The sequence below is a fragment of the Hippocampus guttulatus genome, chromosome 20 (assembly GCF_054856545.1).
Source record: "Hippocampus guttulatus isolate MCC_2025c chromosome 20, RoL_Hgut_1.0, whole genome shotgun sequence".
NCBI lineage: Eukaryota > Metazoa > Chordata > Actinopteri > Syngnathiformes > Syngnathidae > Hippocampus > Hippocampus guttulatus.
Window position 1 is genome coordinate 5,204,961 of NC_141280.1, and position 21,942 is coordinate 5,226,902.

The 21,942-nt window shown below is 45.0% G+C and overlaps 1 protein-coding gene across 3 annotated transcripts; it reads left to right on the top strand.

Moving 5' to 3' along the window:
* On the top strand, positions 1-20,690 carry LOC147187681 (PH-interacting protein-like). 3 transcript variants are annotated; one of them, XM_086100306.1, is made up of 40 exons: positions 1-201; positions 333-391; positions 479-508; positions 641-700; positions 3,327-3,477; positions 4,292-4,390; positions 4,913-5,073; positions 6,299-6,520; positions 6,767-6,867; positions 7,380-7,450; positions 7,570-7,670; positions 7,891-7,931; positions 8,100-8,198; positions 8,466-8,622; positions 9,057-9,191; positions 9,948-10,076; positions 10,149-10,374; positions 10,840-11,010; positions 11,196-11,379; positions 11,507-11,609; positions 11,670-11,807; positions 12,351-12,448; positions 12,688-12,895; positions 12,984-13,094; positions 13,200-13,307; positions 13,659-13,783; positions 13,872-13,954; positions 14,026-14,137; positions 14,226-14,287; positions 14,341-14,511; positions 14,706-14,826; positions 14,904-15,029; positions 15,217-15,292; positions 15,364-15,423; positions 15,695-15,847; positions 16,229-16,381; positions 16,578-16,792; positions 16,859-17,085; positions 17,423-17,572; positions 17,857-20,690. In XM_086100306.1, exons 1-40 carry the CDS (start codon positions 162-164, stop codon positions 18,579-18,581), a joined length of 5,562 nt encoding a protein of 1,853 aa, XP_085956432.1. In that variant the 5' UTR covers positions 1-161; the 3' UTR covers positions 18,582-20,690. The 3 variants fall into 3 exon arrangements, with proteins under 3 accessions (XP_085956432.1, XP_085956433.1, XP_085956436.1); XM_086100307.1 differs by having other exon boundaries at positions 14,356-14,511; XM_086100310.1 differs by having other exon boundaries at positions 6,299-6,394; positions 6,842-6,867.
* The last annotated feature ends 1,252 nt before the right edge of the window (positions 20,691-21,942 follow it).

Here is a 21,942-nt window from a genome sequence, read left to right on the forward strand (position 1 = left end):
CGCGCGGAGGAGCACTGTGAGCTGAGCCGAGCCGGGCCTGTTTTCGAGCGCCTGAATGGAGGCAGCCTCTTCCTGGTGGATAAACAGTGACAGCTACAGGGCAGCCACCGACACCCAGCGGCCCGTCTCCGGCGCTGCCCTCGCCGAAGCACGCCGAAAACATGGCTTCAGACAGGCCACACATCGCGCAGTTGACTTCTGGTGAGTAGCGGAGCTCGTGGAGCGGGCCGAGGTTGTCGTATATGTCCCCCCTTCTCCCTCCCCGCGATCGGTAGCCCTCTTGTAACGCAGCTCCCCCGTGCTTCTTCTCTCTTCCCTCCGACCCACACCAGAGCTCTACTTCCTAATCGCCCGCTTTCTCGAAGCCGGACCGTGCCAAGAAGCAGCCGAGGTTGGTGTTTGAGAATTTAGGGACTCGTTTGAAACACATCAAGGCGGCCATGAGGCGTCATGTTGTCCCTTTTTAATCCATTTTCAGACGCTGATCAAGGAGGTGGAGGATAAGGAGGTATGTGGAGTGGAGAGATGCGCGGGCGCTGCAATGTCGCCTCTTTTTGCTTCACTTCTCTTAGACATGTTTTAAAAACAACACTTTTAATGATAACACTTAACGATGTTTCGTGTGTTGCTTCGTGTGTAGCTGCTGCCCAGGAGGTTGGACTGGACCGGGCAGGAACACCCCGGGACGTATGACAATTTGGTAAGGGAGCTTCTCTCTTTTGCAGAGAGAAAGTTTCAACACGGCAACTTTACGAATTGAATTTCCCGCATTTTTCCCCATGCGAACAGCAAAACACTTTAAAACCTTTTTTTTTGTTTCATTTTTTTTTTAAATAAAAATAATCAGGGTAAGATGAGGCTTTTCAGGTCAGTCAGGACTTGGCATCCTCACCCAAGTGGTGTCCCACGCAAGGGAAAAGGGGAAAGTGCAGTTTGAACGCGTGTGGAATTGTTGCTACGTCACGAGTGTTGTGGGTGCAGGCGGGCAGGCAGGCTGGATTGGACTTGACTGGAGCACCGTCTCTCACTCTCGCTCAGTTCTAGCCTGCTCCATACACTGAAACAAAACTCCTCTTCGGCTCCAAACTGGACTATTTGACTCTTTTTTTTTTTAAACAAATAATTTCATATTTGCATTGAATACGGATTAGCAGCTGCCACTCGGAAGGAAGGAAGAAACACACAGAGGTGTTGTTGGATACACTTTTTTTCCACTGGAGGCTTTACTTTGGACATGGAGATGAGAGGTAACGTTGACCTCTTATTTTTTTAATGTATTAATTCTCATTAGAATCCCTCTAGGGGTGAATTGGACTCTCACCGCTGTTGCACACCACACGGCGGAGTCGGATCACATGCAGGCAGGCAAGGAGAGATGTCAGAGGGAAACCGCAACCTTTCACTCTGACGTCACCTATTGGTGGTATTAGTGCCTTGCTCAAGGGTACCTCGACAGTAGTTTAAAAGCAGACGAATGTCTCCTCGTCCTCTTTTAATTTGTTCACACAGCAGACCCTCAGGTCCCCAAATCCTCATAGATAAATTAGTGTCATCCATCTGCATGTGTTCAAATATTGCACTTAATTAATGCTCATATTATGCAAATTAAAAAGCGCATAAGTAAGCCTTTATCGCGTTTTATAAAATGGAGAGAATACTCTAAACCCCATATGGTTGACAACAGCAATGGGCTATACATGTGCAATGTACATAGTTTGCTATTAATCGGATTATCTGACTTAATCGGTTATTGTAAACCATTAATATGCATTTGGGGTGATTTTTCTGACTTGAATATTTGCATTCCACTCACTTATGTGGATGTTATATATTTATAAATGGGGATTAGAGTACGTGAAATTCTCATGTTTATGGAATTACAAAATATATTTCAGCGTGAGTACACAGTCTCTCTCGCTCTCTCCTTCTCCCCCCTTCCCTCACTTTCGCTGTCTCTGCATGCCCCTCCCACCGCTTGTCAATCAAAGACTGCCTCTAATTTTTCTCTTAAATCTTGCAAATGCTATTAATTTTTAAGAAAAAAAATATTTCCGTGATGTCACCTTTGTATTATTAATTAGCTTAATACTATTTTGTTGTTGCTGTGCTTCCCAAGTGTGTTGTGCGTTTTACACTGCAAGGATGGAGATAGGAATTAATTAGCATTATTAATTAGGGGTAATGATTTAAGATGCATTAAATTAAATCAAAGGCCGATATTTTTGCATTATTACATGAGAAGGGGTTGTACAGCTGCACGTGTTGATGTCAATTTTTTTCAGTGAATGACGAGCCATCTTGAGAATGTTTGGTTTTTCGGTGCTTGTGCTTTCATGTGACTTGCGGACAATGACAGTTATGAAGACTGCTTCTTTTGCAGTTATGTACAGGGAGCCATTATGTGCAGAGAACATGGTTAATATCTGTGTGTGTGTATGTGTGGATTGTGGTATGCTAATCACGTTTCTTGTACCAGCAGTAATGTTGGATGTAATTATGGGTGGCCATTAATTGTGTGTGTGTGTGTGTGTGTGTGTGTGTGTGTGTGTGTGTGTGTGTGTGTGTGTGTGTGTGTGTGTTTCTCAGGCTGCTCATGCACTGATAAGAGAATGGATAGTGTGTGTGTCCGTGTGTGTGTTGCATGTCAGTATTTGAATATGTGAACATGTCATGTGTGTTCATTGACAGTCCCTGTAATACAGATTTGGGTGTGAATTTCAAAATAAAATGTACCGAATCCTTGCGAAACACATACGATGCCACCCTATTGCATGAGCAGTGCAAATACTGTGTGAGGTTTCGGAAAAATACATTTTTTGAAGTAATGTAAATGTAACTCACATTACTTCATTTATTCATTACACACAAGTGTCACTAATGAAATGTAATCCCCTTTTGATTTATGGCTAATTCTAGTTTTGGATGCAATACAAGTTACACATTTGATGAATTATTGTTTTTGATACAGAATGACTTTGTTCCATGTAATATGATCTTATGTTCCTTATTTCTTCCCTTTTGAAGAATTGTCAGGTTCCCACACATCCCTGAAATGTTTGGACTATGTTTCATTTTCCTATTGATGACATTTTTTTTAAATCTCACTGGCACTGAATAGTTTGTTTTAGATAAAATGTGAATCAAGAAGCTTGAACCTTAATTTCTTCTCCTTTGGCTATCATGTTACTTTTTATTTATTGCTCCATCCCATATCTCTATCTTCAGAAATGTTTTTTTGAATCATTTTATGTGCAAATGATTGATGAATGTTGCCAGGTGTTTTGATGAACTTACCCATCTGACGGTGTATCTGTATGACCATATAGGTGAAGCTGTACCGCCACATCAGTCCTGAGCACCTGCTGCACGTGTGCTCCAGGGTGTGTCCTCTACTGGAGCGCGATGTCCCAGCCAGTGTGCCGGGACTCACTAGCCTGCTGGGGGCCGGCCGACAGAATCTCCTTCGGACCAGCAAAAGTGAGCCAATACAATACATGCAGATTTATATAGCGCTTTCACAACAGCGACAGCTGTAACAAAGCGCTTTACAAAACAGTTAACATAAAGTAAAATAATAAACACAACACATAACATAAAACACGGACAGTCGTGCAGTCCTAACCACTTTTCCGTCACACGCTTTGTTGTTTGAAGCCGTTTCAGATGAAAGAGGAGAGAATCAAAGTGTCCTTTAACCAGTGGATCAGAGACGTCATGCTCAAAATGTGCACACGTCGGCTACAAGCTAAGTTTCAAAGTCAACAAGAAGCTGTAGCATCCATTGACGAAAAAAGAGATTGGTTCACTTCTCCTGTCCCATGGAAATCCATTTCAATTCCAAGCGGCGACTCACGGTTCCAAATACGCATCCTCTCTCCTCATCCTCAACTTCAGCAGCCATCCATCCAGCCGCACCAACGCCGACTGTCCAACAGCGCCGACATAGCCACTGAACAAAACGGGGTTGTGAAAAATGCTGCCCATTACAGGCGCAAAAAACACAAGCACCCCAGGTCTGTCCAGCACCGACAGTCAATGGCGGCGACATTCCTCCAAATCAACATCTGTGCTGGTACAGGCGTGCTGCTGAGAAGGCGCAACCACCAAGCACAGATACTTCTCCTTTGACGAATGTCGTGGCCAAAAAGCGCTGATGCACATATCTCAGACCAAGCACACTTATGGGAAGCTTGTTTGAGTGTTGATTTGATATTTAGCGTAAGGATATGTATGGAAATGGATTTCTATACGCAAGGGCACATGAGGTCTGATCAGTTTTTGTGTCGCCCAGGTTGTAAGCATGTGGTGTGGAAGGGTTCGGCGCTGGCGGCGCTCCACTGCGGACGACCACCAGAGCCTCCTATCATCTATGGGAGCCCAGCTAACATCGGTAAATAACACTTGGGATTTTGTTCCATTCAAAACAAGAACGTTTTAGTAGTCTAAACCTGGCATTTTGATTAATATTACTTTTGTGGAATATGAATTACAAAGCAAAAAATGGGTTTATACATGTCGCTAGGGCTGTTTTGCCACTTGCTGTTGACTAAAAATGACATCACAGTGCAAACATCACATGAGCAAACCTAAAAAAACAGGTGAGCCGCGGTGGTCGTTGCCTGAGGCCGTTGGCACTTGTGATGTCAGTTTCAGTCGACAGCAAGTGGCAAAATAGCCGCCGGCTTAGATTGTAAAAACAGATGGATACGTATTATTTGAAACTGTAAATACACATAAATTATGACTAAATGGGCTAAACTGTGCCTCTTGAGTAAACTAGCACTCATATGTTTGCCACCGTGTTTTGAGTGTAAACAATTTGCTTAAGCAGGCTTTGGAAGCTGCTATGGGTGGGACTTTTTTTTGTTTAGTTTCTGCATTCTCACATTGTGCATCTTTTTACTCATGTCAGTGGAGACCAGCCACGGCCGGCGCCTGAACGGTTCTTACCGCCTGCGCCAGCTGGTGCCCACCGCAGTGTATCAGCACATGAAGATGCATAAGAGAATTTTGGGACACCTTTCCTCAGTCTACTGCGTTACCTTCGACAGGACTGGACGACGCATATTCACCGTAAGTGTGAGCTTATGTAGCCTTGAGTATTTACGGTCCCATTGTTAAAATTGTTTAGGATTTTTTTTTTAGGACATTAGTACTTTAAAAATGAGAGGTGTCTCTCTTCTGGTAGGTTGAGTCCATCATCAAAAGATGCAACTTGTGTGTGTGTGTGCATGTGTGTCAATGTCATTGTGCACACCCCCGCCCCTTGTGGTTTTCGTATTTCAGCATTGTTGTCTTCTGATTGTCTTACTTTATTTGAGCTTTATTTAATGCTAACTGCTTTCATGCCATAAAATGTCTAAAAATGGCTGCGGAGGAGGAAGGGGGGGTGGTCAGGGGTGCATGCACGGGTACTACATTGACTCCTCCGTTATGTCTCTGCGTTTGTACATTTCCTGGGCTCGCATCGCCGTCTTTTTCTTCTCCCGTTGCGGCCCCTCCTTTGTTCAGTTTCTCAAGGCGCCCCCCCTCCCCCTTTCTTTTTTTTCCCCGCTTTTCCTCCTCACAACTGGAGAGTGAGAGTGTTTCCTCTAAGGCACTTGCTGGATAAATGCCAGAATTAACATTCATCCTCCGTCTCCTTCACCACACCCCCCCTCCCCAGTTTGCAGTCTCTTTTCATAATCATATTTACCTTGTGACGGACATGTTGATTATTTTTTCCTTGTTGAGCATTCGATTAAGGCAGCTGTAAGCTGTTGTTGCGCTCTAATGATAAGCTTAATGCAGTGGTGCCTTGAGGTACAAGTGAACAATTTTGAGATAGGTGACATCATTTGGGCAATTCCAAAAGATCCTCACTCGGGCTAAGCAGTTAATCGAATTCAAATCAAGATCGCAATATAATAGAACGCAAATTTAAAAAAAAAAAAATCATAATCTACCTTCCATTTAAATAGTACCAAAGTACCATATCTGTTTTGTACCACTTTTTGCCACCTCCAATTTTGTGATTGCAGTTTCAAAAGCTGTCGAGGGCACTAAATAAACAGATCTTTACTGTTCCAATATTTGGCACCCTGGTGGTGTTGTGGTTCTTTTTGTTTCTCTGCTGCTATTGTTTGGGGGGGGGGGCAAAATAATAGATACTCGCTTGATGACCTTTTGCCACCCTTGTATTTTGAATGGTATTTTTCCTCTGGATAATGGTGACTTCTTTGAAATGCACGTCATATCAACCAGCCCTACATTAAAGTCATTCTGATGCGCGGACTCCTTTCTCCGGCTTCGACTTCAGGGTTCCGATGACTGCTTGGTGAAGATATGGAGCACGGACAACGGGTGTCTCCTGGCAACGTTGCGTGGGCACGCTGCCGAGATCTCCGACATGGCGGTGAGCTACGAGAACACCATGATCGCCGCCGGCTCCTGCGACAAGGCCATCCGCGTGTGGTGCTTGCAGACGTGTGCCCCGCTAGCTGTGCTGGAGGGCCACGCCGCCTCCATCACTTCTCTTCAGGTGAAAAGTCTCCTTCTACTGTATGAGAATACAGCGTCCATAACAGGAATAGCTATGCAAATTTTTGTTAGCCCGTCTCTGACGTTTCACATTATATGTTGCTAGTAAGCGAGTGGACTTTTGTCTCTGTCGCAGACTTTCGCCTATTGTGAGTGGGTCTTGAACTTATTCCCCTAGATAAACGGGAGTTCACGGTTATGCTGGAAGTTATTATTTCAACTTATTATAAACCGCTTGTGTTTGCAGTTTTCTCCTCTGTGTTGCGGCTCCAAGCGCTACCTGTCCTCCACGGGTGCTGACGGCACCATCTGTTTCTGGCAGTGGGACGCACGCACACTCAAGTTCGGGTGAGACACAGCTGCCACTGTAATGAGCGCACTTAGATTTTCTTTATTGTTCGGAAATAACATTATTATGAACATATGGACTGGACACTACAGCGGAATCTCCAAACTTGGGCGCCATTTGACATTATGATTAAAATGAATTCATCTGTTCCTGGACCAGCTTTTTTTTAAAGCACTCTTATGTTGCAGGTTAAATTGACCCCTTATCAAGTTTAAAAACGCAAGAAAAGAAATGTCCAAAAAAATATATCAAACATCTTCCCACCTTTTTCTTTTCTTATTTTTAGTGAATATATATTTATTTTAATTTACATGGGTATATGTATAAAGAAAGTAAATTGTGTTTATGTTGCACTTCTCACAGAGTAGAATCCCTTATTAAACTGTTAAAATAAAGAAAAGTACACAGAGTCCTAGACAAAACGACAACAACAACAAAAAAAAATCCAAGCATGGCACTTTTCCCTCCTTTGTCATTGCTGGTACTGACATCATTTTTTTCCTTGCATCAGTCAGAGGCCAAGTAAGTTCACTGAGCGTTCCAGACCCGGTGTCCAGATGATGTGCTCCTCCTTCAGCGCAGGTGAATACAACTGTTTATTCTCAAACTATTGTTTACAGATGACCCCGTCTCAACATTTAACATCATGAGGTGACTTCAAAATATCCACTCATACAGAAAAAGGATTTGTTTGCACACAGGTGGGATGTTTCTGGCTACGGGAAGCACGGATCACATCATCAGAGTGTATTACTTTGGCTCAGGACAACCGGAGAAGATCTCAGAACTGGAGTCGCATACAGTCAGTCAAACCATTGAACGTTTCAAGTTTTGCAAGTGTATCAGTTCCCGTCGATGTAAATTTATAAATATAAGAAGTGCTCATTATGTGTTGATGTAGTAAAAAAAAAGAATCGTAACACAGAGAGCAGAGCCCACTATGTGAGCAACTACCATGATTTGGGAAGCTGTACTACACAAACTAGGTCTATTTTTTTTAAATATTTTTCTTTGTCAACTAGGACAAAGTTGACAGCATCCAGTTCTCACACTGCAGCGATCGGTAAGTTTGTGTGTCTCCTTGTGTAGCAAGTGAGTTATACTGAAGATGAACTGGATAAACATTAATCGTTAAACGTGAGGAGCTGTTTTTGTGTTAGTTTGGCTGCTGAATTATTGTGTGTGTGTGTCTGGGATTATTCTTGTGTTTGGGGTTTTTTTTTTTTTTTAGATTTGTGAGTGGCAGCAGGGACGGCACGGCGCGCATCTGGCAGCTGCAGCCTCAAGGCTGGAGGAGCATCCTGCTGGACATGCAGACTAAATTACCAGGGTATATGTATTTTTTTGTTTTTTTTTGCCCCTCAAAGCATCATTCAGCCGAAACTCCGTAGATGAGCTAACAGAAATTGGCAGAGATTTCACGGTAATTTCAAACCGTTAAAACCCTGCAATGGAACAGCAGCACAAAACAAACGGAATTCTGTTCATTTGGTTACCTATTTTTATTTATTTATTTATTGCTTTCAAGCAAATTTCCTCCGAGCTTCGCCTGATGAATAATTGATTTTCAATATCTCCACTGGGACCTTTCTTGTAGGAAGTACAACCCACCACCACTAGAAGACAAGGTGACCAAGCTAAAGGTCACCATGGTGGCGTGGGATCGCCACGACAGCACGGTGATAACAGCAGCCAACAACCTGACTCTGAAGGTCTGGAATTCCATCACTGGGAACCTGGTTCATGTCCTGATGGTACGTATGTCTATTTTAAGTACATTAACACAAGCTATCCATTTTCTAATTCGCTTAACCTCACAAGGGCCACGGGGCATGCTGGATCCCATCCCAGCCGTCTTTGGGCAGTAGGCGGGGTACACCCTGAATTGGTTGCCCGCCAATGGCAGGGCACACTTAGACGAACAACCATCCGCACTCACACTCACACCTAGGAACAAAATAGCGTGTTCCATTAACCTGCCTTGCATGTTTTTGGAATGTGGGCGGAAACCGGAGTACCCGGGCCCTAACAACTCTCTGTACACAGTCAACCCTGTTCATTTACATAAAGTGCTGTCAAATTGTAACTGACATAAATTTTAAAAAATGCTCCACGGCGAACAACGCCTTTATGGACGCGGTGCGTCGTTGAAATGTTTAACCTTAATCCAGGCAGTTCATTTGGACAGGGTCACGAGGACGAGGTGTTTGTACTGGAGCCGCACCCCTTCGATCCCCGAATCCTATTCTCGGCGGGGCACGATGGCAATTGTATCGTGTGGGACCTGGCCAGAGGCGTCAAGATCCGATCCTACTTCAACATGGTGAGCTGGCGCTGGAAAAAGATCTGCATTTCTTTTTGTTTGTCCTCCACACATGTGATGCAGATGTTTCACTTTGAGTCGGGCGTCTGGACTGCATGAATAAATGGATACACAACAAAGAGTCGCTGCAGCAACTATTCTCCTCCACATTTTGGGCGGAAATTGATGCAAAGATCAGTAAAATATTGAAAGAAAGTGTCTAAAAATCGACTCAAGTAAAAGTAAACGAATATAAGATGTACAGCGGTGTCTTCAGATGAGTTTATTTCATTTACATGACCAAGCTTGTAACTCAAAACACTTTGCATATGAATGGCAATGTGATTAATATTTTCCAGCTTCCTCCAAAAAACAAGAAAAAATGTTTCTAACTTGTTTTCAACAATTGACGATGGTCCCGTTGCTTTGAAAGCTGCGTTATTAGTCATTCCTTGCAGGGATAATGAGTGCCGTTGTTATTACCTGCCTGCATGAGTTCAAATATTAGTTGCTGAGTGTTATAAAACCTCCACACGTTAGTTCACTGCTACCAGAGTGCTCCTGTCTCGAATATTTACTCTCAAAGTCAAGGCAAAAAACCCCCCTGCCAAATAACAGTTCGTACCTCTGGCATCTAGATGTGAGCTGGAGCCTAGTCTATACAGTATGTGCCCGGCAATTGGCGGTCTCCCTTGCCTCTTGCCCAAAGTCACCTGCGATAGGCTCTAGGATAAAAGAAAATGAATGGTCGTATTTGTGTCACCTCCTTGGTCCTAGATCGAAGGTCAAGGGCACGGGGCGTTGTTTGACTGCAAGTGTAGTCCGGATGGGCAACATTTTGCCGCCACCGACTCCCATGGTCACCTGCTGATCTTTGGCTTCGGCTCCAGCGGGAAGTATGACATGGTGAGGTCACGCATACACACACATACATATGACGACGTCATCACCTGACTCCATTGATCTGCCATATCGAAGATCGCCGACCAGATGTTCTTCCACACCGACTACCGGCCGCTAATCCGCGACGCCAACAACTACGTGCTGGACGAGCAGACCCAGCAGGCGCCTCACCTCATGCCACCCCCCTTCCTGGTGGACGTGGACGGCAACCCCCATCCGCCCCGATACCAGCGGCTGGTGCCCGGCCGGGAGGGCTGCCGGGACGAGCAGCTCATCCCGCAGATGGGTGTCACCTCCTCGGGTACGAGTGCAACGTCGTTGACACGCTTTTTGTGTTGGTTTGTTGTCATAGCAGCAATGTCAAAGGTCTACTGCAGGGGCTGGACAAAGCATGGCCCACTTTGTTTTTTAATCCAGCCCGCTGACCATTTTCATATTTCAGGGCTAATATGTCAATTTTTCAGGTGTTGTCTGGTAGTATGTTTGTCACGGTTGTCAACGACTACGCCTGTCCAGTTAGACTGAAAGATATGATGGAGTCATTCGCCAAGACAAGAACATTATCCCCCTTTTTATGTGCTTAACGAGATGCATTTAGAGGAACAACCGCACTTGAATGTCAGTTAACAAGCCACTTGAAGCAACTTACTGACTGCACATAATTAAGAGATCATCAAAAGGTACAGGGCGAATGAAACAAACTCCACTGTTTGATTCCGTGTATTCATTCTTGTTTCTTTTTTTTTTTTGTTTGTTTGTTTACCAGGCTTAAACCAAGTGGTCAGCGAGCAGGCGGTGGATGGCTCCAGTCCTCTGGATACCATGATCCAGAGATTACAACAGGAACAGGACCAGAGGCTGGGCTCCAATGAGACACCTGCTGCTACCGGTCCTGGTGCCGCTGCTGCTCTTACCGCAAACTCCCGAGTCAGCAGAGGTATTCGTGCTAAGGCTTCATCCATTTGCTGTATTATTATTTTTTTCCTGGAAAATCAGAAGCATTCAGTCCAGGGACTCAGAGATCTGCATACCAATTATAATATTGCTCCAAAACTTTAACTTGACACACCGCATTTACAACCATCAGATATGGAAATTAATGGTTGTTTTTAAATCCTTCAGGGTCTGTGAGTTCTCCGACAGAGGTGCACTCGCCACCCAACGTGGGCCTCCGTCGCAGCGGGCAGATCGAGGGTGTGCGGCAGATGCACAGCAACGCCCCGCGCAGCCAGATGGCCACCGAGGGAGACTTGGTGGCATGGAGCCGCCGGGTGCTGGTGCCTGAGCTGGAGGACGCTTCCGTCAGGTAACAAACAGCGCAACACGGCGACGGCAACATACTTTATTTAGCCTCAGCGGGTTTTACTGTGCACGTTGTTGTTGTACCGTGGATACCTTTGTGTGCTTACAGTCTGTCTGTTTTGGTTACGCAGGAAACAGGTGAACTGGCGAGAGGCTAAAGGGGAGGAGGAGATCAACATTTACCAGTCGGAACGCCGGAGACGCACCATCCACTCCCTGCCCAAGGAGAGCAGAGTAAGACTTTTAAGTCTACAAATCATGATGGCATCACTTTTGCTAATTCCTGGTTTGCAGGTTCATCCAACTTCAGAGAGCGTGTCTGATGAGGGGAGGCGGAGTCAGGGTAACCATGGTTACCAGACCCGGGCAGCCGTGGAGGAGACGAGCCGCCAGAGTGCCGAGGTGGCTGACGATGACGACAGCAACTCGGAGGTAGAGCACATCTATGCAACATAGCAGATTTCGTTAAGTAGAGGACGTGGACCAATTAGTCACCCAGTGCTTCATCCACCCAAGACAAATAACCGCCTCCCTCAAATAAACACCCCTTTTCGCCTTCAACAAAAGGGGAGCAATCTTAAAACATCCTAGTTCAACTTTTGTCGTTCGCATATGAGAATTTTAAGAGTTTTAAATCTGTTGTAAACTGTGACACCTACGGAGGCATCCAAAGAGAGCCTCTTGGGTCAAATAAGTCTCCTTTTGACTTATACTCCTCACAAAAAGTTCAGGCTTTTGGGTGGAATTCCAGCAGCTCCTATATTTTTCAATGGACGTGCTCAGCTTCTCAATGTTTAATGTTTCTGACAAGGAGCTAAATTCAGGATGTCCCGATTGTGTGACAGAGTTCGAGTCACTTTGTTTTGACTATTTTTCGACGCAGAATCCAGATCCCCAAACTCTGCAACGTATCAAGACGAACAAACAGAGCAAATCCAGATTGTGTCAACTCTCTAAATATGTCTGGGTTATCAGGGCGAGACAGAGGTGCGGCAGATCAATGGGCACTCGTCAGAGGAGGAGAAGGAAGAGGAGCAAAAAGAACCATGGCCGGATGATCACAGCAGTTCGAGGTATGGCTCGGTGATATGGCCTTAAAATTACATGTTTTCTTCCCATTCTGGGATTTTCTGCATTCCTCCTCGTACCGCAACTACATTGCTCAGCGGGTCTATGTGTACAAACGGAATGCTCAGGGTGAACCCTACTTCAAGGCTTGCGACATTTATCATTGCGACTCTCTGCAGGCACTGTCATACATGCACACGAAGACACCAGCCTGCATCCTGACATTGTTGTCTTGTCCGCACAGCGACTACTCCAGCGACTACTCGGATTGGACGGCCGACGCGGGCATCAACTTGGAGCCGCCCAAGAAAAGCGTGAAGGTGAAGAAGAAGAGCAGCAGCTCTGAAGAGGACGGCGACAAGAAGCGTGACCCCAAGAAAGAACGCAAGAAGGACAAAGCCGACAAAGATGGCGCGTTACCAAAGAAAAAGACGCCAAAAGAGAAAAGGAAGGTTTGTCATCTTAAAAGGAAAACATGCTCCGCATCATGTGGGGGCGGGCGGAAATCTGATTTGTTTGAAAACAAATGATGTCTGACAGAGGGCAGAGCTTCAGGAGCAAGGGCTAACTTTGGAGGAGTGGCTTCCCTCTTCCTGGATCACGGACCTGCTTCCCAGAAGATGTCCTTATATTCCACAGATGGGCGACGAGGTACGTGAAGATTCGATGATCCCCAAGTAATGTTTAGGAAAGGTGAGGTATTTCTTCGACAGCTTCTTTTGTCATGTTGGGTAATGTTTGCGTTTGTGCCTGCAGTTGTACTACTTCCGTCAGGGCCACGAGGCATACGTGGAGATGGCCAAACAAAAAAAGATTTACAGCATCAACCCTAAGAAGCAACCATGGCACAAGATGGAGCTACGGGTAAGAATAGAGTAAAATAGTAACTCAAAAAATGACTGTTTATATACAGTACCAGCGTATCTCACATGGTTATTTTCGATTCCTTGCAAGCAACAATTGCTGTGTTCAAGAGATTGTTTATGAAACATGCAATCAGATCAATGTTCATGACACTTTGCTCTATAACAGAAATATATTTGACAGTTAATTTTATCATGCGTTGATAACATTTAACTCCCGGGGATACAAATCGCACAGATTGTGTATTATTTTGAAATGAGGGGGAGGGGGCTTGCTTTTTAGGTCACCTCAATTATTGATTTTACTCATCAGATCATTTAAACAAGGTCTTTGCTGTTTTTGTGCGGTCAGGAGCAGGAACTGATGAAGATTGTGGGGATTAAGTATGAGGTGGGCTTGCCCACATTATGCTGCCTCAAGTTGGCCTTCCTAGACCCGGACACCGGCAAACTGACTGGAGGATCCTTCTCCATGAAGTAAAGATGTCGAGCTGCACCTCAAATTCCTCCATTAAAAAAAATAAAATATATATTAATCATATGATGTGCTACTTTTTTGTCACAGGTACCACGACATGCCGGACGTCATCGACTTCCTGGTGCTCCGGCAGCAGTTTGACAATGCCAGAAAGAGGCAGTGGAGTATTGGTAAGGCGTCAACGAAGCGCCGTGTGTTAGCGTGAAGCGGCGGCATTTCAGCCGTGATCTCCTGTGCGCAGGTGATAGGTTTCGCTCCGTGATCGACGACGCCTGGTGGTTCGGCACCATCGAGAGTCACGAGCCGTTCCAGCCGCAGTACCCGGACAGCCTGTTTCTGTGCTACAATGTCTGGTAAACATCACACAAACGTTAAAAAAATATATATTCTTAAACTAATCATTGTAAAAACTTGTTGCTAACACTTCATCTTTGGTTCCAGCTGGGATAATGGCGACACGGAGAAGATGAGTCCCTGGGATATGGAGCTCATTCCTGATGAGGGTGAGTCCTTGTAACAACACAGCAAGCATCTTGTAAGTCACACTTTTCCGAAGTCTCTTCTTCCTCAGCGTCCTTCCCGGATGAATTGGGCACCAGTGTTCCGCTCACGGAGGAGGAGCATCGCGATCTCCTGTACGTGCCGTTGGACGGCGAATGGGGCTGCCGCACGCGCGCCGACGAGTGCGAGCGGATCATCAGCGCCATCGACCAGCTCTGCACCCTGGGTAGGATATCCTCCCATCATCATCGTCGTTGATTATCGTCCCGCCTTGCCTCATTGCAGCTGTGTCATGTAAAACACTGCTTCCAGAAGGCCCTATTCTGATCTGAAGACTCCCGACTCCTTGCGTTTTGGGTGTTGTCACAGGCACAAGATTGTGTACGGTAGTTGAACACCAACCATTTTGTTTGTTTTCAGACATAGCGGCGCCTTTTGCTTTCCCGGTGGACCTTCAAGCCTACCCCACCTACTGCACCGTGGTGGCTTATGTCACAGACCTCAGCACCATACGCCAAAGGCTGGTCAACCGCTTTTACAGGTATCGGAATGCGACTTTGCGCGTGTGATAGGATGAAGCGCAGTGGATTATAGAGTGTGCGCGCACTTTGGCTTCAGGCGACTGTCGTCTCTGATGTGGGAAGTTCGTTACGTGGAGCACAACGCGCAGACGTTTAACGAGCCGGGCTCCTTCATCGTCACCACGGCCAAGTTTGTCTCCGACCTCATGCTGCAGTTCATCAAGTGAGTACGGTGTCCCCAAGCTTTTGAATGAATCAATGGCATTTAAAAAAAAATATATATATATAAAGGAACGTTCGATTATTTTGTGTTTAATTCTCTTCTATTTCATAATGCCCATTAGAAGTGGCATGAAATATGTTATGAAATGCATTTAAAACTGAATGAATATTTGGTTTTCCATTCTCAGGGACCAAAGTGTGACAGACCTAATGCCACTCTACAAAACCCTGAAGAAGGCCACCTTCTCGGACTCTGAAGACGAGGTGCGTTTCTCAAAACTGGAACGAAGTACACATTTGGTCGACGAAGATTAATGTGCGTGTTCTGCTTGAAGGAGGAGAATGAGGAAGACGAGGACACCAGTATGCCAGGAACCTCCACGCAAAACCACAAGGTCAAATAAAATGCATGTACAATGTGAAATACAGTCAAAGATATTAGAAGATGCAGCGTGGGTATATTTCCGTCATTTTTAAGTACATTACATTTACACTATTTTAAAACCGATTTTTATTCATTCAGGTACAATTCTTGTTGAGCTTGTGTGTGTATTTCTTGAGGCGGTACTTCATCATTGAAAACTTTCAAAACCGCTGATCTCCATCATGTCTGAATGGGCTAGTTTGTTTTCCCCTCATTGTTTATGATGACGGTGTCCTTCGCAGGAGCGGCGTCTAACACGGCAGCGACTGCGCACGCGACCACCCTCGTACGACCCTCAAGCGTGGCGAGGGCGCTGCAAAGAGCTACTGGACCTCATCTTCCAGTGCGAGGACTCCGAGCCCTTCCGAGAACCCGTAGACCTTCAGGAGTATCCGGTACGAACAACGTGCTTTGCTTGATGAACTATGAGGCGGACTGGCAATTGCAGAGTAACGTACAATATCCTGATATTTTGAAGTTATCCTTATTTTGTCATGACGTGCCATGCAGCTCAGTTTGTGTATCAAATGATGGCTAGATCAGGGATGATGACTTGATTTGATTTTGGCCAGATGGGCAGAGATTTTGTAGTCTTGCATTAGGTGTTCTAACACCCCCTGTAGGTGAAGCATGCACACGACAGCCAGTGTCTTTTTTTGGGGTGGTGGGGTATTTTTTCTTTCATGCGGGCCAAAGCTGTTCAATTCTTACTCGAGTGTCTAAACTATCGTGTGTATGGTTATTCAGTCATCATTAATAGACTTTTACTCCGCCAGGATTACCTCCAGATTGTCGACTCTCCAATGGACTTTGGCACCGTCCTCAACACGCTGACTACAGACAAGTACCAGACGCCCATCCAGCTCTGCAAGGATGTGCGCCTCATCTTCAGCAACTCCAAAGCGTACACGCCCAGTAAGAAGTCCAGGGTGAGAGAAGCGCACGCATGCACATGCATACAAACACACACACACACACACACACACACACCTGGATGTGTGCATATTTCTTTGAAAAGTCAGTCGAAAATTTTTTTTGGGGCGGTATTCTGTTCATGGACCAAATTCTTTCCGAACTACAGCATTCAGTAACTGAAATTGTGTGTGTGTGTGTGTGTGTGTTCAGATCTACAGCATGAGTCTGAGACTGTCTGCACTCTTCGAGGAGCACATGAGCTCCATCCTTGCTGATTACCAGGCCATCCACGGCCTGACGGACAAGCTGACCCGACGGACTGCCGAGCGCCATGCCCAACACTCCACCCCCGAGCAGCGACCCACGCGGCACAACGTGAAGAGACGCCGCCGCAGCGAGTCTCCCCCCAGCAGCGCGGCTTCCAGGTATGACTCCAAAATCTGGTGATTCTGAAGTTGAAACAAGTCATATAACCCACCCTCTGTTTGTAGCCCAGAGAGGAAGAGGCGCGTCTCGTCCCGAGTGACCAGCAGGCGTGAGCCTTCGCCACCTCCCTCACGGCCCCCCTCCTTGAGACAGAACCTCCCCCCAAAGTACACGCCGCCGCTGCTTAACGGGAAGATGGACACACCAGCAGCGGGACGCACGCGCAGCGCCGCAAGACACTTTGCGCACTCGCCGCCCTCCTCGGCATCTACGAACATTTCCAGCGCCACAGGTCAGATCACACGACACCAGTTGTTTTTGTTTAAGTGTTTATTGATAAAATTCCCCAAAAACATTTTAATGTAAAATCTTATTTTACATACAAATATTGTCTAACCATGTGACGTCTTATGTAGGTGGTTGAAAGCACAATAACTGATTATTTTTTCCTTACGATTTTTTTTTTGTACACAAAATGAGACAACTATTATAACTATTATCAATCTTTTTGTAAATTAATACATTTTCCTGAAAGTGATTTTGGAGGGGAAAAAAACAATATACAAAGACAACGTTTAAAAATGTATGACCTTTACTTGTGTGTTGCTAATACTCTTTCTCCATTCTAGAGTCGACCCGCTCGCTGAGAACGCACAATTATGTCTCTGCCTCCACGCCGCCTGCAGCAGCCGAGAGGACGACACCGTCTTCGGCTGGAGAAGGTGGCGTGACCGGAAGCACTCGGCGGAAACCAAGGACACCTGTAAGACGAGAATCAGGTAATGTTTTCGAGAGTATTTTCACATTTTTTCCCCCCCCAAATCTCAATTTGGAATCGGTTATATCCCAAAAGCCTGTTTCAAGCAAAATGATTTTTATCAGGGTTTTTTTCTTCCGTTTTTAAATATTTATTTTAGCCAAATAAGTGGGAAAAAATCACATTTCAACCTTGTGATTCCATTTTCTTTGTATTTAAAAAAAAAAAAACGTCTTTTTATGACAGCTGTCAAATGAAAAGCATCTCCAAACATTTAGATTTTCTTTGTGTCACTTGCCCTCCCAGGGTCTCCTGAAAGCCTGCCCTCCCAGAGCACAGCCCTCCTGAATGGCCACAGCGGTCATATGACGGCTGGAGTGGGAAGGAGGGGTCGTAAATCCCGAGCGGACCCGCCGGCAGACCCGGCGACTCCGGCCAGCCCCTCCAGGAGGCGCGGTCGACCCCCGGGCAAGAAACGAGGCAGGAGGAGCAAAGACGACCATGCCAGCCCCACCCCTGATGATGAGCTTGACCAATCCACTGGCGACGAGGGCGGCGCGTCAGCAGCGGTCACGTCAGACTCCGGCACGCCGAGAAAGAGGGGCCGGCCGCGGTCCCTCAGAACTGAGGAGGTAACACCGCAGCCCCCACTTCTCCCTACTCCTCCTCCTCCGCTTTCTCCACCTCCTCCTACCACCTCGGAGACACCTGAGCCTTTGCCGCTGAGGAGGAGCAGCCGCAGAGCGCACGAGGACATTATGTCCATGCCACGGACGCAAAGAGGCACTCGGAGGGATGGGCCGGCGGATCACCAGGAGGAGGAAGTTGAGGAGGAGGGCGAGGATGAGGCGGTGGGCTCGATGCGCACCCGTAACCAGGGGCGACGCTCAGCCTGGTATGTCGAGGATGACTCGGAGGAGGAGCAGAGGCAACTGCTCTTTGAGGACTCCTCCATCACCTTCGGAACCTCTTCCAAGGGACGCGTACGCAAGCTGACAGAGAAGGCCAAGGCCAACCTGATTGGCTGGTAGCCCGACATAGACATACGTGCGCGCACACACACGTAAGCCCCTTTCACACTACCCATCACAGCCTGCTGATTTCTGTGGGCTTGAAAAAGCTTTGGATAAAAATAACATTTTCTGAAAAGACTCAAACGCAGCGATTTTTCCCACCATATTCTGATCTTTTTTTTCTCTCTTCCAAGAGGAAGACTGAAATTTTTAAATTTTCATCACGAAAACCTTTTTTTTGTCATGCAGCAATTTTGCAGAAATGCTGTGCAAGGGGCTACACACACACGCTCTCATTGGCCCAGCTGCTGCTAATCCAAGCTGTGCCCCCCTGCCCTCCTTCCTCCTCCTCAAGTATTGGTCCATGTTGGACCCCACACTTTCTCCCTTGTCTTCGTACTTGAAAGAAAAGCCGCAGGAGGAGTGCTTGCTTTACAGAACTGTACTGTCGTCAGTGGGTGGGCGGGGGTCAAAAACTCGTTTCCCCTGTCCCGGAACATTTTTATACATCCCCCTGACTGCTTTTTTCTTTTTCTAACATTTGTACATGATGCTTCGCCCTCTGCTGGAAGTCTTACGTGTTGCTGTCCAATGAAAAGCATGACACTTCATATGTTTGCGCCCAAAAATTATACACCACACTTTTTTTCTTGGACTTTTTTGCCAAAATTAATTTTTTTTTAAATAACAATACTAATAAAACTTTTGGTGATGCATTGCTTTACAGTGGACAACAACAAAATTGAAACGTGTGTGTCTGCTCAGAAAAAAATGAGTGTTTGCTGTCCAGTGAAAATTAGGTACAGTATTTACAAAGTTGGTGATTTAAATTTGTAGCCCCTTCCACAAACTATTTTAATCATGAATTTGTTTGATTCCATTTTGTTTGTGAAAGGAAATTTGTGGCGATGCATGTAGTATGTGTATGTGTGTGCGTGTTGTCGTCCAATGAAAAACTTGTATCGTGACAACATTTTATTGACTATTTTCAATTTGTAATTTTCTTCATTTTCTTTTTATCCCCAAGAAATTACAATATTTCACTTGTCATTTTGCTATTATCAGTATGAATAATTGGCGAAAAGTCATTCATCTACGTTTTTTGTTTCATAGCAAGAAGACTTTTTTAAAATCACAAAAACGTTTTGTTAGTAATTGTTTTTCATGAATCACAGAAAAACTTTTGGAGATCTTTGCTTTTCAGTGGACAACAACATCACCATCATGTGTATGGGTCCCTGCCAAATGGGGAACAAAAATGCTTGCATTAAAAAAAACGAAAACAAACAAAACTTCATAACCAAAATTTTGGAACGTTTTCTCTGCCATACTGGAAAGGAAAAAAACATGGCCAAATTTGGAGAATTTTTGCTTTTCTGCAAAAAGAACACACTGTGTGTGTGTTTGTTTATATATATATATATATATATAAAATCACACGCACACACACTCTTTCCATTAGATAAGGACAAATTGGATGTGTGTGCTGAAATACCAAATGTACTGTTGGTCCCGAAGGGTTATATTATGTTTTGTTGCGTGTCAACATGGACGATAAGAGCTCATGTGTAGGTCCTACTGCATTAGCAATGTGCCTTTAAGTCTTTGATGCGTATGTATGTGTTTGTGAGAGAGACACGAACAAAAGTTGTGTATTTATTAGATCATGTGACTTATATCACGTAACCAACGCTATAGCCACATGCACTTATTCCCCACACAGCTTCATCGCAATGTGCTTTTTACTGTATTTTTTCAGTGTTGTGACCACACACACACACCACATCCTTTTAAAGCAAATTCTGTCAAATTGGCGAGTGTCATATTCGTGGTCTGTGCTGGTGTGCCTTGATAAATCCTATCAGGACCTTTTTAAGAGGTCGTTTCGCTTTCAGGACCAGGCCAGGCTGGATTCTCATCAAACAAAATGTCCGTCCTCCTCTTCCATTCTCTAACGTTAACTCCATGGATTATTTGTGTACTGTGTCAGATAATTTATATTTTGGCCACACTTGTACTCTGTGACTTTGACATTTTGATTGACTGGCCCTGAAAGTATGTTGTTTGATGCATGTTGTGATCCAAAGTGTCACACATTACATTACACATTCAGTGGAACCTCTAAAAGTCCATTTTTTCTGTTTCCTGGTAGTAGAGCTGGGTGATTATGTTTTGGGGGTGAACTTGAAGTCTCATTGTCATTTTTTTAAATTGGGCAGTGTTGTGACCAATACTCATCTTTGTGGTGCATCAAATTTAGAAGACTTTTTTTTTTTTTAACACGTTGAGGTTGAACATGTTCAAAGCTGTCAGCACTGCCTGTGCTTTTGTAACGTAGCTCCTCTCTGCAGCTGCTAAAAGGAAATACAGAATTAATACACAATCCATCACCCAACTCCATCAGAAATAATGAAAATAATCTCTTCCTGGGACAAACGATGGCCTTCATAGAACCCTTAGTCATGCTCCGTGCAATTAAAATGTATATTTCACAAGTGTAAAAGTTCTCAACAAACGCTGATCTCAAAGATGACTGCACACGCAAGGCAGGTGAGTCTCTTCACATTAACACTGTTATGAATGTTCCCATCCTTCTTGTTGTCATTTCAGCTGTATTGTACTGAGCAGCCAGCACAGGATCCTACATTCCGACCTCGCAGTAAGTTCTTCGCAACAGCCCTGTCACATTTGAAATGATCTTCAAGGTGCCTTAAACGAATACAGTTGGGTTGGGCATTTATGTGGGTGTGCCTTGTGAGTATTTCCAGTTGTCATAGAGAGCATGACAAGAAGGGAGAGACTTGGACTTTTTACACGTCTGTTTGTTTGGGTGCCTATAAATATAAATTACCGGTAGATTATACTTAGACAGTACATTTGTGTGTAGGGAAAGTACTGATGTCCTCTTGGGTGATACACACAATACGCCATGTTTCCGTCTCATCTGGTTGTTAAAGACTGATTAAATATTTTAATATGGCAAAGGGGGCATTGACTTGAACGTTGTATGTTGTCACTTCATAAAGTTCAGTCCAATGTCTTGAATCAAAACTTGATTGGGCAAAATGTCTCGGTCAATAGTCGGTTCGTAATTTATCTCACCTGCAACACAGGACTTAAATCTGATTGGCTAATTAGATATGATGGCCATTAAATTATTGTCAAGACCAGCGAATGCTGTTTTTTTTAGAGGGACATTGACCACGAACCTGACAAGAGCTCACTTTTTATTTGTTGTTACTTTTGCTCCTGTGGATTATATATTTTTTCCACGGATTATTACCGACTGGCCCGGCGAGTTTTGAGACGTCGTTCCAAGATGGACGCTCGGCACCATCATCCTTCCCAGGTAAATACCAACGGCTACACTCGCAATTAA

Excerpts from the sequence above, each read along its gene's own strand:
- LOC147187681 (XM_086100306.1), top strand. The coding sequence starts at position 162 with ATGGCTTCAGACAGGCCACACATCGCGCAGTTGACTTCTG. Across the intron at positions 10,375-10,839 it reads GATGGGTGTCACCTCCTCGG|GCTTAAACCAAGTGGTCAGC; the intron begins GTACGAGTGCAA and ends TTTGTTTACCAG. Across the intron at positions 17,086-17,422 it reads GAACATTTCCAGCGCCACAG|AGTCGACCCGCTCGCTGAGA; the intron begins GTCAGATCACAC and ends TCTCCATTCTAG.